Source organism: Rhipicephalus sanguineus, chromosome 3, assembly GCF_013339695.2.
Source record: "Rhipicephalus sanguineus isolate Rsan-2018 chromosome 3, BIME_Rsan_1.4, whole genome shotgun sequence".
Lineage (NCBI taxonomy): Eukaryota > Metazoa > Arthropoda > Arachnida > Ixodida > Ixodidae > Rhipicephalus > Rhipicephalus sanguineus.
The window spans coordinates 216,148,527-216,164,076 of NC_051178.1; the positions used below are offsets into that span (position 1 = coordinate 216,148,527).

General features: G+C 46.6%; 1 protein-coding gene across 3 annotated transcripts in view; it reads right to left on the minus strand.

The window, feature by feature from the left end:
- Nucleotides 1–15,550, minus strand: part of LOC119388282 (proteoglycan 4) — a 287,761-nt gene that overhangs the window by 43,529 nt on the left and 228,682 nt on the right. For 2 of the 3 annotated variants that reach the window (XM_037655967.2, XM_037655964.2), the window contains 2 exons: nucleotides 7,782–8,080; nucleotides 994–1,666 (listed from right to left, as the gene is read on the minus strand). In XM_037655967.2, coding sequence (XP_037511895.1) covers nucleotides 994–1,666; nucleotides 7,782–8,080 — 972 coding nt within the window. Of the gene's footprint in view, nucleotides 1–993; nucleotides 1,667–7,781; nucleotides 8,081–13,814; nucleotides 13,911–15,550 lie in introns of all 3 variants that reach the window. The other variant, XM_037655963.2, reaches the window with a different exon arrangement.

Below are 15,550 nucleotides of genomic sequence, written 5' to 3' on the forward strand. Positions count from 1 at the left end.
AATTCCTTTAAAGTTCGGGAAAATGTACACTGGCCAAACCAGGAGATGCATCAACGATGGGTCAAGAGAGCACGCTAACCATGTGCAAAATGTGTGCAGAGGAAAAGATCTTTGAGGGATTTCTACCTAGCCATTGCCTATGGTGTCAGGATTGCTTGCCCGACCTGGAACACTCCCATAATCAGGAAAAACAGAATGCACATGACGCGAGAAATAGTTGAAGCCGAGTGCATCTCTAATCTTGGGGAGGGTTGCATTAGTGTTGCCTCCATCTTCCGATAAAGAGATGGTGTTCTTACGCATGCAGTGAGAATGACGTACAGTACCAGACAGTGTATATATGTGTGCTGATTACAAATAAATGCCGTTGGAAACTCGGCGCTAGTCCTCGTCGCCTCGTTTCGTCCTTGTCTGTTTATTGCACTGCAGTATTTTGAAAAGGGGTAGTAGGCTCAGTGGCGTCGAATGCATGATGGTGCCTCCTTGGGCACCTAATAATACAGCTGGGCACAGGAATGCCAGCAGGCAAGTGCCACTAGCAGACACCTAAGTTGAGGGTTTTATTTGTGCATGCTCTAAGAGAGCAGCCAGATGAGTGAAAGAGAAAAGGCACATTCATTTACTTCTGCAAGTAAATTCACTTGGCAACATCTTGCTGCAGCGAGGAAATCACCAAAAGCCCCTATTAGTCCACAAGCAAGATGATACTTTCCAATGCGCTACTACCTTGCCCAAAATGGCCAGTAGAGGGACATGCACTTTATGTTCATGTTGAATTTCGTTTAATATACCGAAGGACTAAAGAATGATGATGAAAGAACAAGTGAATGTCCATGTACGTCCACTAGTCGTTCTTCAGTCTTTCACTAAGCGCAATTCAACATGAATGTGGACCAACTAGCTCTATTCATTACTTTACTAATGAGGATATGCAAAAAGTTTTGCCACCGCTACTTACTGAGCCTCCAGTTTTGATTGTGACAGTACACTCACCGGGTGGCAAAGCAGAAAGCAGACCAGGCCAGGCACCAACAGCAGATGCCACCAGAAAAGGGGCATGGCTAGAGCACACAAGGTCCCAGGCTGTGACCAGTGCCAGCTTGTGCTCTTTGAGGTGGCTGCACAGGGTGCACACTAGACGCACATACGATGCCTGCGCCAACATCTGTGTTGGCTGCTGTGGGCTCCACAATCGTGCCCGCAAGGAAGACAACAGTGCGGCCCACCCATTGGTCTTCAGTGCCAGTGCATCGAGCAGCAGTGTTTCGAGCTTGGTGATCAAGGGCGGGCTCTGCTCACCACGGCAATATGCTGCCACAGGGTTGGCTTTCGTGCGGGCCAGATAGAGGAGAGCGGCATGTATGAGAGCATCACGTTTCACGTTGCGCACAAACGAGGCCACCACTCCTGGTCGCACTTCAGGTTGCATTGCAAGCCACGACAACTTGCTCATTGCCGTGCGTGCTGCCTTTGCAGAGAGCAGTTTGCCAGAAACAGCTTTACATAAAGCTGCATGCTCAGTGCTTGCAAGAAATGCAGTGTACGTGTTTTCCTCTGCGACTTCCTCATCTTCCGAGCTGGACGAGAAGAGCTCACGCAGCTGTTGCTTACTGAGCCGGAGCTTCTTGCTCGTAGGTCCGCCATGCACTTTCTCGCTGTCTTGTGGCTGGTCCCATGCATAACAACAAGTAACCAGGTTATGCAGCCAAACAGGTCAAAATTGCAAATAGCTGTTTGCCTTTGTTAACAACACTGTTAACATGCATTGCAAGTAGTTTACACAAATGGTGGTCAAAAAGTTCTCGCAAGGGTGGTTCGGCCTGCTAATGTTATGGCCTACAGACACTGCCTGCCTAATCACCTTTGAAGTAGGACCCCTGAATGCACACACGCATGCTACATCACTCCTGCCATTGTTGGAAGCAGTGGTAGAAGGCTTCTTTCGGAATCTGGAGGCGCTTAGCCATTGCATTCGCTTGCAACATGCCAAGCCACACACTGCCTGCTGGCCAGCGATTCCTTGCCAAGATTAGCCTTCTGGACATCTCTCAGCCACTATACTCGCGGACAACTTTTCTTGGCTACTGCACATGTACTGCTTTGCGAAGTAGTCCGGTTCCGCGCGTTTTGAATTTAGTTTTGATTTGTGAACCTTCTGTATCTCCTATGACGGCCATTTGATTATTCGAGCGGCCGTCACAGACTTAGACAGCCATTTGTTAGTGAAATTCGTCACAAGCTCCCTCGGTGAATCGTCGGAAGAACTGGAGGGTGACGAGCACTCACCTGAAGACGAAGACGCCATTTTGACTGTGAGGTGCACGTAAAAGGTGCGACGTTTTCACAGGCGCAAAAATGCAAAATGACACTGCATAAAGCAAAACAATTATAAATATCTCCTCGGTGCGCGCTGACCCTCTTTTCAAACAGTGCCCCTTAGAAAATAAAGTAATGTTGTTTTTTTTATTGTCACGCAGAAAAAACGGACGCAATCCGCCTCTTCCATTTTCGTGTGCTGCCCTCTGCCGTTTTGGTAGGGGTTTGGTAGGGGCCGGGACAACCGGTATTGCCAGAAGCAAAGGCTCCGAGATGAAGAGACGTTTTGCAACTTTTCCACTTGGGGAGAGCGCATGCGCAGGGGCATCGTGAAAAAGGTGGATTGTGGGCATGGGCGTCCGGAGGGGGGTGCAAGGGGGGGCAGGTGCCCCCCCTTGGAATTTTGGATAATAATTTTCTATGCAGTAGCAGTAAGCTACACAGCTTGATTAGCACACTCCAGTCCCGCATATCCGCGTGAAACATCATTCAGGATTACCAGCCAACTTTGCACGTTACATACTGTCACGACAATGAAACAAAAGCTACCTATGCTGTATGCCCCCCTCCCCCACCCTCTGCTGATGCACCACCCTGGAAAAAGTTCTGCGGACGCCCTTGATTGTGGGACTATAATCTTCAGCGGTAGCACACGCGTAGTTCGGCTCTCTAGCCTTCCCTTCATTGCCAAGTTGTCCGTGAGTAGAGTACCCCTGAATATTGCTCCCAGGGACTTTTGGCTGTTCCTTACCCTGAGAACTGACCTGAAGAGGACACATTTTGCAATTGTGGAGGACATCAAAGCAAGTACGACGGCTAAGCTCTGAAAGGATTCCGAAAGAAGCCATCTACTGCTGCTTCCAACAACGGCAGGAGTGATAGGAAAAGAGTGTGCGCATGCAGGGGTCCTACTTCAAAAACGAGCAGGTAAGCGTTGTTATACGCCATAACATTAGTACACTGTACGTACCAACTTTTTGACTGCCCTTCATATTCACCCAGTGTGATTTATTGATCCCTTTTAAGTAGGGGTGTGCGAATACCAAATAGTAGCTTTCGAATCGAATACCGAATCGAATCAAGAAAAAAATGCTGAATATTGAATCGAATATCGAATATTAAACATTTTATTTTCACAGTCCTTGACTTTTATGAGTTTTAATACAATATAATTTTATTTGTGAGATGCGGTGGCGAGCATCGGTTTTGATTTGTTTGCTTTACTTGCAAAATGGGGGAAGGGAGAGGCACAGTGGTGTAAATTTCTGTACTATTATATATGTTCTATTTTAAGTTGCTGAACTAGCATGTGATTGCAAAAATGGAGTAGAAATATCAGCTTTCCTTGAATATCTTCGAGCCATGGTGCCATGAAGCTGTGGGAGGGATCGAATTGTCAAGCGGCGACTATATAGCAACGGTTAAAACGTAGCTGCAACGAATGCCCGATCGAATCTCATCGAGCCTAATGTATTCGCTGACCGGCTCATCCTATGCCTACCGACTAGTGAGAAGTTGCGGGTACTGGACCCAGTAATAGTTTAGAAATGCTCCTTGGCATCGCAACTGCGTGCTATCGGATGTTCGTGCGAGAGAGGACTTTTTTTCATGCGAAAATTTCGGGGGCACTGCATTTGTTTCTTTCTTGGTAGTATCAGCGGCGCGCGTCAGATGCAAACTCATACTCGATGGTTAATGCGTGCTATAGTTTAGCGCCTAGTTATGAGACGCTCTCGTCAGGTAGGTAAGTGCAACCCCGATTATACAACTTGGAGGGGACCATGCAAAACCATCGTGTAATCGAAAAACTAAGAATATGGGCAGTGATGCTAAGTCTTGCCCCCCCCCCCCCCCAAAAAAAAACGTGTACAGACTGACTCAATAAGCTCGCGAAATGACCCTGCACTTCACCAGGAAAGCTAGATTACATTATTTTTGAAAATGACACCTAACCGTTTAATTGTAGGAGGTGTGAGTGAATCGTTATTCTCAACTTTAAAAAAAAAATTGAATCTAACGCATCTTTACAAAACGAGTCCGATAATTGGCTGTGCTTAAAAACGAAACCGAAACCGTGTTGGCAACAGCCTCCCATCAGAACAGTCAGATAGAGTGTCATCGCGATCATACAATGGCGACGAAGCACGTTTTGTTGCAAGTTTGCGTAGGACGATACCGTGCGCAACTGAGCTGTGCGCGTCGTATTTGTTTCCTTGTGTTCCCTTGTGAAGTGCAATTGGTGACTATAAACGCTCACGTCAAGGGGAAATTTTTTTGCACGCTCACAATAGTTGCATCGCGCCATTTTTGCCTGCTCGAGGCCTGTGACTGCGAGTGCCGCAAATGAAGAGAGGAGACCTTCAGTTGCATGTCGACCAGGACAAGTTTCCACAGGCTGAAAGCGTGAGAATATCTGGATCTCAAAGATGAGCTTGTCGACTATCTGCAGCTTCTCTATATACAGTAGAACCCCGCTGATACGCTTTTGAAGGGACCGTAGGAAATAAACGTAAGAGACGGGAAACGCAAGAGCCGAAAAACGGTGAAAACGACAAAATATTTAGTGGTACAGAATTTTATTTCAATGCTCACGCGTGAAAAAACCATGCAACGTTGCCTGGTGCTTTTGCTCATGTCCGAGCAGCACAAAAAGTTTTTCGAGCACCTGCAGTCTCACCTCCTTTTCATAAATCTAGTGCCATCACGGCCGACACCTGACAAGCGATCACTTATGGCGATACCTTCACGAGATTGTCGCCGGTTGCGTCGGCGTCTCCGAGCGATACTGTAGAACCATTGGCATAGTGTCGGACCACTGTGGCTTGTAGTAAACGGTCGAACACCTTGCGAAAGTAGAACCAGAGTCCTCTGGTAGAACTACCCCCGAAAGCGGCTCCACCAACTCGTAATTTCGTCACTGGTGCACACATTGGCGCACTCAGCCACGGTCCAGTCGACGGATAGAAACGCGGAACTGGGGACGGCGTCATCCACAGAAATGTAATCAACGTATGTGATTTTTTTTAGCACCAACAGCTGTAGGCGTGGAAGAACTAAGCAGACGCAAGCACGACCAGAGCAGCAAGTCCAACCACGAACCGTGCGCACAACCACGTGAACTCCTCCGAGAAATTAGAGCACACAGTGAATTAGAGTGTACTAGATCTAGTACACTCTAGACAAATACGATGCGATGGCAGAAGTAAATGCCAATCTGAAAGGCCTTGCTTTCGCAAGCATTTGCGTCATAGACGCCATCTTTGCAATAGAAATCTCAAAGGCTATGCTTTTGTTTTAAGTAAATGCCAATCTCAAAGGCCTTGCTTTCGCAAGCAATTACGTCATAGACGCCATGTTTGCATTACGGATCTCGAAGGATATGTTTTTGTTTGCGTCAACCGATGGTGCGATCTTGTACGCGTTCCAAAATAAGCACGGAGGCGTGGCAATACATCCAGCCGCACGTGACCGCACGCGAATGGTCAATGCAGGACCATGACATCTGTCGCGGTTCACATGCATGTTCATATGGGCCATTCGCGTGCGGCTGGATGTAACGCCACGCCTCCGTGTTTATTTGGAATGCGTACAAGATCGCACCACGAAAGTATCTGTCGCTTGCGTCTCTCATGCGGCTAATGTTACGGTCAAACCAGGCCAAGCTGCGTGAAAAGTCACCATGGCGGCTCTTTTCGTTACTCACTCGGTCGGCTCGGAGCACACTTCGCGATGTATCATACGGGAACAATCCCACAGTTACGACGTAACAGCAGGGTTCCCAATACATTGTACCCCATGGGAGCTGTGCTGGGACCGGCGGAAAACGACGTAACAGCCAGGAAAACGCATCAGAAAGGAACGTAACAGCGGGGTTCTACTGTAGATCGAGCTTGCCTCCTAGGTAACGGCGATGGGATACTCCCATGATAAAGGCATATCTAGAAGCGATCTTGGAACTATGTTCGTCTGTGATCCAGGCAAACTGGATCAAAGACGAACATGAACTGCCAGGAGAATAAATTCTCCATTCTACGAAGGCGCTCTCTACCTGTCTCACTCTCTCTTTCAAGCTTGGGGTGCGGGTGCAAAAGATGGTTTTGGTGTCGAAGAGTTGTCGTATGATGTGGGGTCGGCGTAAAATTTTGTTGTATAACTGAGGCTTTTAATACATTATTTTTATGGGGGTTTACCAATTCATCATAAAATGCGGGTCGTCCCACTGTTTTACCAAGTTTCAGTATTCGAAAAATCAAATAGTAGATATTCGATTCGCGAATCAAACTATTCGCAGGGCTCCTATTCGATTCGTATTCGAATATTCGGGTACAGTCGAGCCCGACTATATCGAACCCGTTTATATCAAATTATCCCGTATATCGAACAATTTCTAAACACGGTAAATTTACATTGAGAATATATAGCAAAAGTTACTGTTACATCGAACGAAAATAGCAACGACAACCGATATATCAAACTCCATGTGCCTCAAAAGTGCCCCAGCAAGTTGGCTTTCCCTCGCGGTGGCGGGGAAAACTGCCGGCGCCACCCTAGAAAAAGTGGTTTAGACCCGGTTGTGCACGGGCGAACACCCCCCTGCAAGAAATGATCCTGGCCCGCTCGCAGCGCTTACAGCCAATCAGAGGCCGTCGTGCTTTCTCCGAGGCGCGGAGGCAGTAGAAGTGAGCGCCATTTTTTCTTTCTTTATGCTTGTGTGCCTGCTGCTGCCTGTTTTCCTGGAGTCCTCATTCAGCGTGGTCCGTGCTGGTGGTGTTGCCTGTTGGTGCTCTGTGAACTTTATTGGCGCGCTGTCGTCATGGCTTGTGCAAAGAGGCAGAATTTGCCGTTCGCCGCGAAACTCGCGAGCTGGCAGAGTTCCCGGGAGCTATCGACGGATCGACATTCGATGAGTTCGTCAGTGCAGACGATGATGTCGCCACCATGGGTGGGCTACAAGATGAGGACTACGTTGCAGACGTCGTGCCGACCACGAGCCAAAGCGACAGCAATAAGGAAATTGACGATGGCCCATTGCCTACATCCTCCGAAGTGATTAGTGCACTTGCGTTGGTCCGGCGCTATTGCGTGAATGTGGAAGGTTGCGGCCTCAGCTGCTCCGACTCGTTGGACAACGTGGAGGCGTGCGTGCTGTCGCAGGCAGCGAAGTCGTTGACACAGAAGAAAATCCAGGACTATTTTGTTCCAAAGTAGGGCACGCAAGTAAGCCACCATATTAATAAAGTACTTTTCTTATTGTTATGTGCCTTTGTGTCAAAATCCTATAGCGGGCCTATATCGAATTATGGCATATATCGAACTAATAAACGTTTTTTGGCGAGTTCGATATACCCGGTTTCAACTGTATTCGCACACCCCTACTTTTAAGTTTACTTCACTGCATAAGACACAACATTAAACACGCACCCAAGCACTGCTACGTTTCAAAGCACAAAAGTAGGATGGCCCACCTGCTCCTGCTTGAGCTCTGATGCCACCAATGGTTGGTCCATGGACTGCCTCTTCCTGGCCAACCACTGCTTCCTCTTAGGTAGTTCAGCCACTTGGCTGGATTGCAGCACCTCCTGTGATGCCAGCTGCTCCTGTCCAGCTCCATCTATTAGGGGCTTGCATGCTTCACTCAGCTCCTTGCCAGTTTGCCTCTCCTCCATTGGTTGCACACACAACTGCTGCTCAGGGCCACTAGGTATGTCTCGTGTTGTGCTAACAGCACGCCAACTCTTATGATCACTGGCCAGTGAGATTAGGCCTGAAAATAACAATAAAGTCACCGCAGCATGCTTAGCATAGCATAAAGGTGGTACCCAATGCACACAAACATTCAAGTTGTCTTTTGCAACAGTGCATCATGGTCCGTTGCAGGCGTCTCGTAAAATGTGCACATCTGGGAATTTTTTAAGAAGTTCGTAATTCTGAGAGTTGATTGCTGTTACGACTTGCTGCTCTTACCTGCTTTCAAGTGAAATAACTTCACAAGCTTGCAACCTAATCCAACTTGTCTCTCACAACACGCAGAAAATCAGTATCTACCATGACCTCATGCAAATTATGAAATTCACACTGTTCGTTTCTGTCTCCCAATCCAAGGCCGCTGCGTGGAAACGTACATGGTGCCGCCTACTGCATCAGGCAGCTTTCTATGGGAGGGGGCATGGCAGTTGCCGTGACAACCACTCCGGGGCTCCACGAAGCAGGGACAGGAAAACGGGTGCCGGCGGCAGCAAATGAGTTAGTGGTTGTCAAAAAGCTTCTTCCATAATATTAGCTAGCAGTGAACACACTCAGTTGTTTCCTAATCGGTTTCCTCACTCTTGTCTGCTGCAGTCATTACGTGTCATTCATTCGGTTAAGTGCATTTGCGTAATGTGGTTCATTATCTATTTTTGTTGTGCAACTACATGCCGAGCTCCATACACATTTTTTTTCTCTTCAGGATGAGCTCTTTGCTTTGTGGCTGAAAGAATAAACCACACTGCATGTTGCAACATTATACCGCGCTGAGCGTAAGCAAAAACGGCTGTAGTATATGTAAGTGTGTAACACATTACTTGTACATTTACCAAAGTTATTTCAATTTATGTGGCATTGCTTCAGCACCTCTTAAACTTTCCCAGTTGAAAATCCTTGACAGGTGTCTATTTGAAAACATTGAAACAGTACACGTTCACATTGTTTATACACGGAAAATGTTTTGAAAAACATACTTAAATGAAGGCGATGCGAACAGGGTCTGATTATGCTATCGCGTACTTCTCTTAAAGGCGAAGCTCAAGCGTCCTCCAAGTTTGTTTTTTTATAACAGTTATAGATCTAGTTTTTGTGTTATGCAAATCTTTTAACCATTCTTTGTAGTGAAAGAGCACATACATATTTCTACGTACAATTATTTTATGCTGCCTGTGCTTTTTCTTTTGATTTGTTTCTAGGGATGATTGGGCTCATCAGACTGTCTTCATGCAGCTTTTCTTTTTTCTCATATCATACCCAACCACAAATCAATGTTCTTTTTGTAGTATGTTATTAAATGAAGTCATGCTGATGTGGCACAAAGAACTACTCGTAGTAGAATAACTCTGTGCACCCTCTGCATGGATTTCCTTCCTACTCAACAGGCGCACACATGGTAATGTCAACCAAGGTTTTAAGTATTTGGTGACCTGATGTCATCTGAAGAAATACTTGCTTTAGACATTAAAGTAGTGTAGACACCAAAACTTTCGCATGAAGATTTCAAAAACTCCTGCCAAGAGGTAAAAGCTAGAGCTGTGCGAATAGCAAAATTTTGGGTGCGAAGCGAATTCGAATATTGAAGTGTGAGTGCGAATCGAATCGAATATTTTTCAAATATTTCTCGAATATTTCTAGAATATTTTTCGAACACTTCGAAGCGAAATTGCAGTTAGAGAGGATTCCTAAGCATATTCTTATGAGATAGCAACATGAAAGTGTTTCTTTTCGCTAGGTTGACGAAGCACTGGCGGGGTGGTGTTTCATATTTGTCTTATCTAGAATGAGGCAATGTAGAGGCCGAATTCTATTTATGTACATGATTTGGTGCGACCAAAGTGTTGCCAACAACACATTACACATGATAGGCAAAGATGCCATTTGCTCAGCCTCTCCTCCTCTTTCAACTTCTGTGGAAGCCCAAATGATGTGGCTGACAAGGGTGTGCTCCCTTCAAGTCCAGAGTTCCAAATCTGCCTCGTAGACGTCGATATATAAGAACATCTGAAATTTTGGATGCGAAAAAGCTTCGGCTTCCAATTTTTCGGACTTTCTGCCCAAATTTCAGGTCCAAAACAGCATTATTTGAGCCCCCACTTCTGCCACATCTTTCATCTCCATGTTGGAACCAGCATTTGCGACCGCAACGGAGCTCGAAAGGCAGCTTTGCCGCAATACCAGGGTGTAATGAGGTGAAGCATATTGAAAATGTAGGGACCACTTCCAATCGGATGTTGACTGTCTCTTGGCAAAGTTCGACCGTAACGGAGCTTTAAAGGCAGCTTTGCCGCAATACAAGAGTGTAATGAGGTGAAGCATATTAAAAATCTGAAGGGGTCACTTTCAATCGGACGTTGACTGTATTTGTTTTTGGGAAGTTCGAATAGTTCGAATAGTAAAATTCCAGTGCGAATCGAATCGAACAGCAAACGCTATTCGAAAAATATTCGAAATTTCGAATATTCGCACACCCCTAGTAAAAACCTCTGTATGATGACATGATGAAGTAACCCCATAACAGCAATGTGATGGAGTGTCAAAGCTGTGACTTGAGCAAACTGTCGAGCCGTCTGCTACATTTCCACTTTGTGGCACCAGCAACACCGAAATGCTCAGCTGTGTCTACCTGCAGTGATACCATGCCATTGTCGGCATGAACGTCGGCCGGATTTTGTGGCTGGAGGAGGGGGAGAGCTTAGGCCCTTTTGCGTCCCTCCGTCTATGATTGTCACTATCGGCATTGGGGGAATCTGATCATGTCCATCCGCCTGGACGCGAGCAAGTGGAGGTGCAAAACCATTTTGTTCTTGATCCATTGGCACTGAATGCTGACATGGTAGCATACTACACATGGTCGCAGTCATCATGTTTCTCGTACACATTTCCAGCATCACAACTTTTGCAGCTCTCTTTCGACAGTTTCGCTAATAGTTATACCGATAAGTCTGGAAAACAAGCCGCAGTTAGTTTCTAGACTTCAAAATGAAGATAAATTAGCTTTAAGTTGTCTGTTCTCTGTCGAAATTCGTCACAGAAATCCTTGCAAGCATGCAAAGCTCATGCTGTAGCAAGTTTCGTGTCAGATTACCATCTGATTTTAGTGTTTACACTCCTTTGAAGGGCCTCTCACCATTAAACATAGCAAACTTTAGTTATGCACTGGAAGTTATTACGTACGTAACAGAAAGCATTTCATTCTACCACAAGAGTTCTTCAAGTTGGTTCGCTACAAGCAGAGATATGTTGGAAGTGGTGCATGTGAGGACGCAAGCTACACACCGTTCAACTTCGCAAGCCAAATTCCTTCCCTGAATTCTCCCGTATCAGAACCAGAGGATCACTCACACATCATGATGCGTGTGTGCGATGCGTCTTCGTTCTTTTTCTAGAGTTTATGCAACAGGATAGAAAGTTGGGCTAGTTTGTACAATTGCATGTTGAAGCAGCTGACTCACAACTGAAATATTTATTAGAAGAGAACATTAAAAAAAAACAAAAGACAAGGCAAACGTGTGTGGCTATGGACTGAATACAGCCATGGACTGAAGTTTACGCTTGAGCAGAATAAGGACAGCAGACTACAGTTTTTAGATTTGTGCTTTTCATACGAGGATAATCACCTTTGTTGACGTTATCTTCAAAGATTCCAGCTAGCACTCCTTCCGTTTTTTCGAGACACTCAAAGGTGATTAAGAATGAGCTAGCTCGCTCCGCCCTGAAGTCGGCTCTGACCAAGTCTTGTGAACATGGCATAGAGCATAGTTTATTAGCACTAATTCAGAGGCTTCAACATGTGGGTTACCCGAACTCTGTGGTATCTAGTTGCAGCAAGAGACTATTGAGATGGGTAAAGTTTCAAGATCACTCAAAAATGTGACAATAAGCAAATATACGCAACGGTAACAGCGTTACCCTATGTACACAAAGAGGTACAGGGTTAAGTCAGTGTTCTCTGCTCCTAATGTATTTTCTAGAACCTGCCCGCTCATTAATAGAAAATCAGAGCAAAATGGCACTAAAAAGGAAGGCTGTGGCACAAACTATGTAAAGTCCATGTGTGTGCCTTATAAGTGCAGTGTTGTCTATCAGATCCCCCTTACTTGTGGCCATTTGTACGTGGGGCAAACCAGCAGATGCCTTAACGTGTGTTTAAAAGAGCATAATCAGTCACTGATGAAATCGGATGCTTTCCAATTCACATCGCACTGTAGCATGTGTGGTTTTTCTCCCATGTTTGTAGATACGAAAGTCCTATCAACACATAGATGCAAGGTTACTCGAGAGGTGACTGAAGCTTTTCATATCAAAAGAATGCAACGCGCATGCGTCAGCAAGGCATCGTTGTCACTGACGAACAAAGAGTTTGCTTTTCTGCTTGGAACGTGTTCTGTGAAGTGATTCTTAGATTACTGACTAGATTACCCTCTCTGTTTTTGCACACCTTTGCCTTGTTTCACTTCATTTTCCTGGATGTTCTCTTCTAAAAAATTTTTCAGTTGCGAGTCAGTGCTAGTCCTGTGCGTTCATGCCTTCCTTATCTACGTTTTTTCGCGCTGCCTCAACGATGCGATGTAGAGTTTATGCTGCATGGCACAGCACCAACAACCAACAATTTATACCCATTCAGTTTCGCAGCTCTCCCTCAGCTAAGTTAGGCTAAATTCTGGAACAATTACGCAAGGATCAAACAAGCACCAAACAACATAGTATGCGTTGCAAGCAGCAACAGCGTGTGTCATGGCTCGTGGCGACAGGTGCTTGTGCTGGCACGCATGGAGCTGTGAAACTTGACTGATTCTAGAAATGTTGTAGACATCTACAAAGATGCACTCCAAGTTGTACATCACCTTTTAATCTCGGAGTGCAATTCAGCTTAAAATTTGAGCTCTTTTTGCTGCGCCTAGCGTTGTAAATCTTGGCAGAGTTGATCGTGACATGCACTGTATGCATTGCACTTGTCAGCTCAAACTGGCAAGACCCTTTAATACATCTTTTCATTTGAAATGCTACTGCCACATGATACGGCCGCAAAGGTATGCTCGGCATAGTGACAATGCACAATGCACAGCTGACGTGGTACCTATGAGTCAAAATCCTAGTCATATGTCTTTTTTAAAGGAGTTTTGCAACACTTTTTGAACATGGACAGAAAATGCTAGAGATCATTTGTCGAGGCTCCTGGAAACAAATATAGCGCTGCATTTGACATGAAATTTACAATTACGTTTCAAAGACATCTAGAAATTGCTCACTCTTCTCGCGACAAATTACATCACAAGAGGGATTCACTACGTAAGAGGCGGCAGGTAAAGCCAGTGACTGATTTGAGCGTTTTTGAGCTGCACAGTTATTGCAGCTGCCATGAGGTGCCTCCACATGACCACAGTAGTGGCACTAGCGTCCTGATGAAGTGCTCCAGGTGATAATGGCATAGCTTCTTGCCCTTTTCTTATCCCCCCCCCCTTGTAGCTTTGAGCACGCTCATTGGGATGAAAGGAGAAAAAGCACTTAAAGCAAGTGACAAATCTCTGCAGCTAAACTTGTACTTGATGGATTCGAAACATTTTTGTGGCAATCAATTCGTGATGCAGTGAACTCCGATAGTGAGGTCATTTGACAAACACTTAGAAAAGTGTTGTAGGGACCCTTTAACAGGTGATATAGAAGCGAGCCTGCATGAACACTTTTTCCATGCAGGTATACGAGGTGTGACACACAAAAAAAACGACACTGGTCCAATAAATTATTGTACTTACAGAATCGGTTCCCCTTGACATTATCACCTCCATTGCAGTCCCAGTCAGCATTTGCACACTTCTGCATTCGGTGTGCTGCCAATGCTGGTAACAGTTCTGGAACAAGGTTTTTGGAAGGCCCTTCTGGAGGTTCTCAGTTTTTGCTTGAACCTCTTCAACTAAGGTAAAATGGGTTCCCTTTCAGCAAGATTTAACTTTAGGAAATAAATAAAAAAAAGTCGCATGAAGCCAAATCAGGTGAAAAAGGAGGATGCCCCATCACAGTAATGTTTTTGCTGGTCAGAAACTGCTTGACAGAGAGAGCTGCGCGAGTGGGTGCATTGTCCTGGTGCAACAGCCTTCCATCAGTCCACTACAACTGTGGCCTTTTTAAATGCGAACTATTTCTTAGGAAACCTTTCTGCCCTGCCCCGCCAGCCCACCCGCCCCGCCCCACCTGCCTGCCTGCCTGCCTATCTTGTAGCGAAGCCTTGGAACTTAGCAATGGGTTGCGCTCTCTGGCGCCTTCTAGTGGGTCATCCTCTTTGGCTTCTGAAAGGACGCAGCTTGCGCTGAGAGCCCGTGCCTTGCCGTAACTGTCACCATAACGTATTGTCACTGAGTGCCGGCAAATAAACACTTTAACAAATTGGTAGAGAGTGCTGTGCTCCCATTCGATGCCCCTGGAGCTTCGATCCCGTACCCTGCCATCTAAGATGCCTCAAGACGCCGCCCAGCAAATGCCTCCTCCCACAACGACCACATGTCCCGGTGTACCTCGTATCCGCGATCCACCTATCTTCACTGGCGCCGATGGCACCGACGTGGAGCACTGGCTCGCAATTTACGAGCGCGTGAGCGTACCCAATACATGGGACGAAGCAGGCAAGTTGAGCAACTTGGTATTCTACCTCGCGGGAGTGACGAGCTTGTGGTATAACAACCATGCGTCCGATTTTGTGACAATCTCGATTTCAAGACCACCGTCATCAACGTTTTTGGCCGCCCTGCAGTTCGTAAGCTGCAAGAAGAACACCGCTTACGCGATCGAGCTCAGCAGGCTGGTGAATCTTTCACAAGTTATATCGAAGACGCCCTCGACTTATGTAAGAAAGCCAACGCCACCATGTCTGAGTGTGACAAGATCCGGAATGTTATGGAAGGCATTGACGAAGATGCCTTCACCATGTTGCTCGCCAAAAACCCTTCCACCGTGGCCGAGGTCATAACGCTGTGCCAGAGCTACGAGGAGCTCCGCCGGCAGCGTTCGATGACCCGTCGCTCCCCATCATGCGACGCAGAGTTTGCTGGCTTGGCGGCAATATCTGACCAGGCCGCGTTGCTGGCAGAAGTCAAGTCGTTCGTGTGCGAGGAAATTGCATGGCAGTTCTCTCTCCTGGCCTTTGCCAACCCGCCGCACGTTCAACCGTTGTCGACCACCCTTCTTCCTCCCCTCCGCCGAGCAATTGAGCAGGAAATTGCGGAGGTCATGCCTGAGTACCACCAGCAACCTCTGGCTCCTGCGCCCTAGAGTTACGCTCAAGTTGTCGCCAGGACGCCCCAAGTAATTCCTGCGGCTGCCCCACTAAGTTACGCCAAAGCCACCGCTAGACCTCTGTCCTACGAAGCGGGTGTGCCAGCTACGTATGCCGACGTCATCCCTAGTCCCCAAATGCAGCCTATCATGCAGTCCTTTCAGCAGCCGCCTTGTCAATCGTGTCCTGCGACATGAGTGGGACCTGCCCCGGCAAACCGAT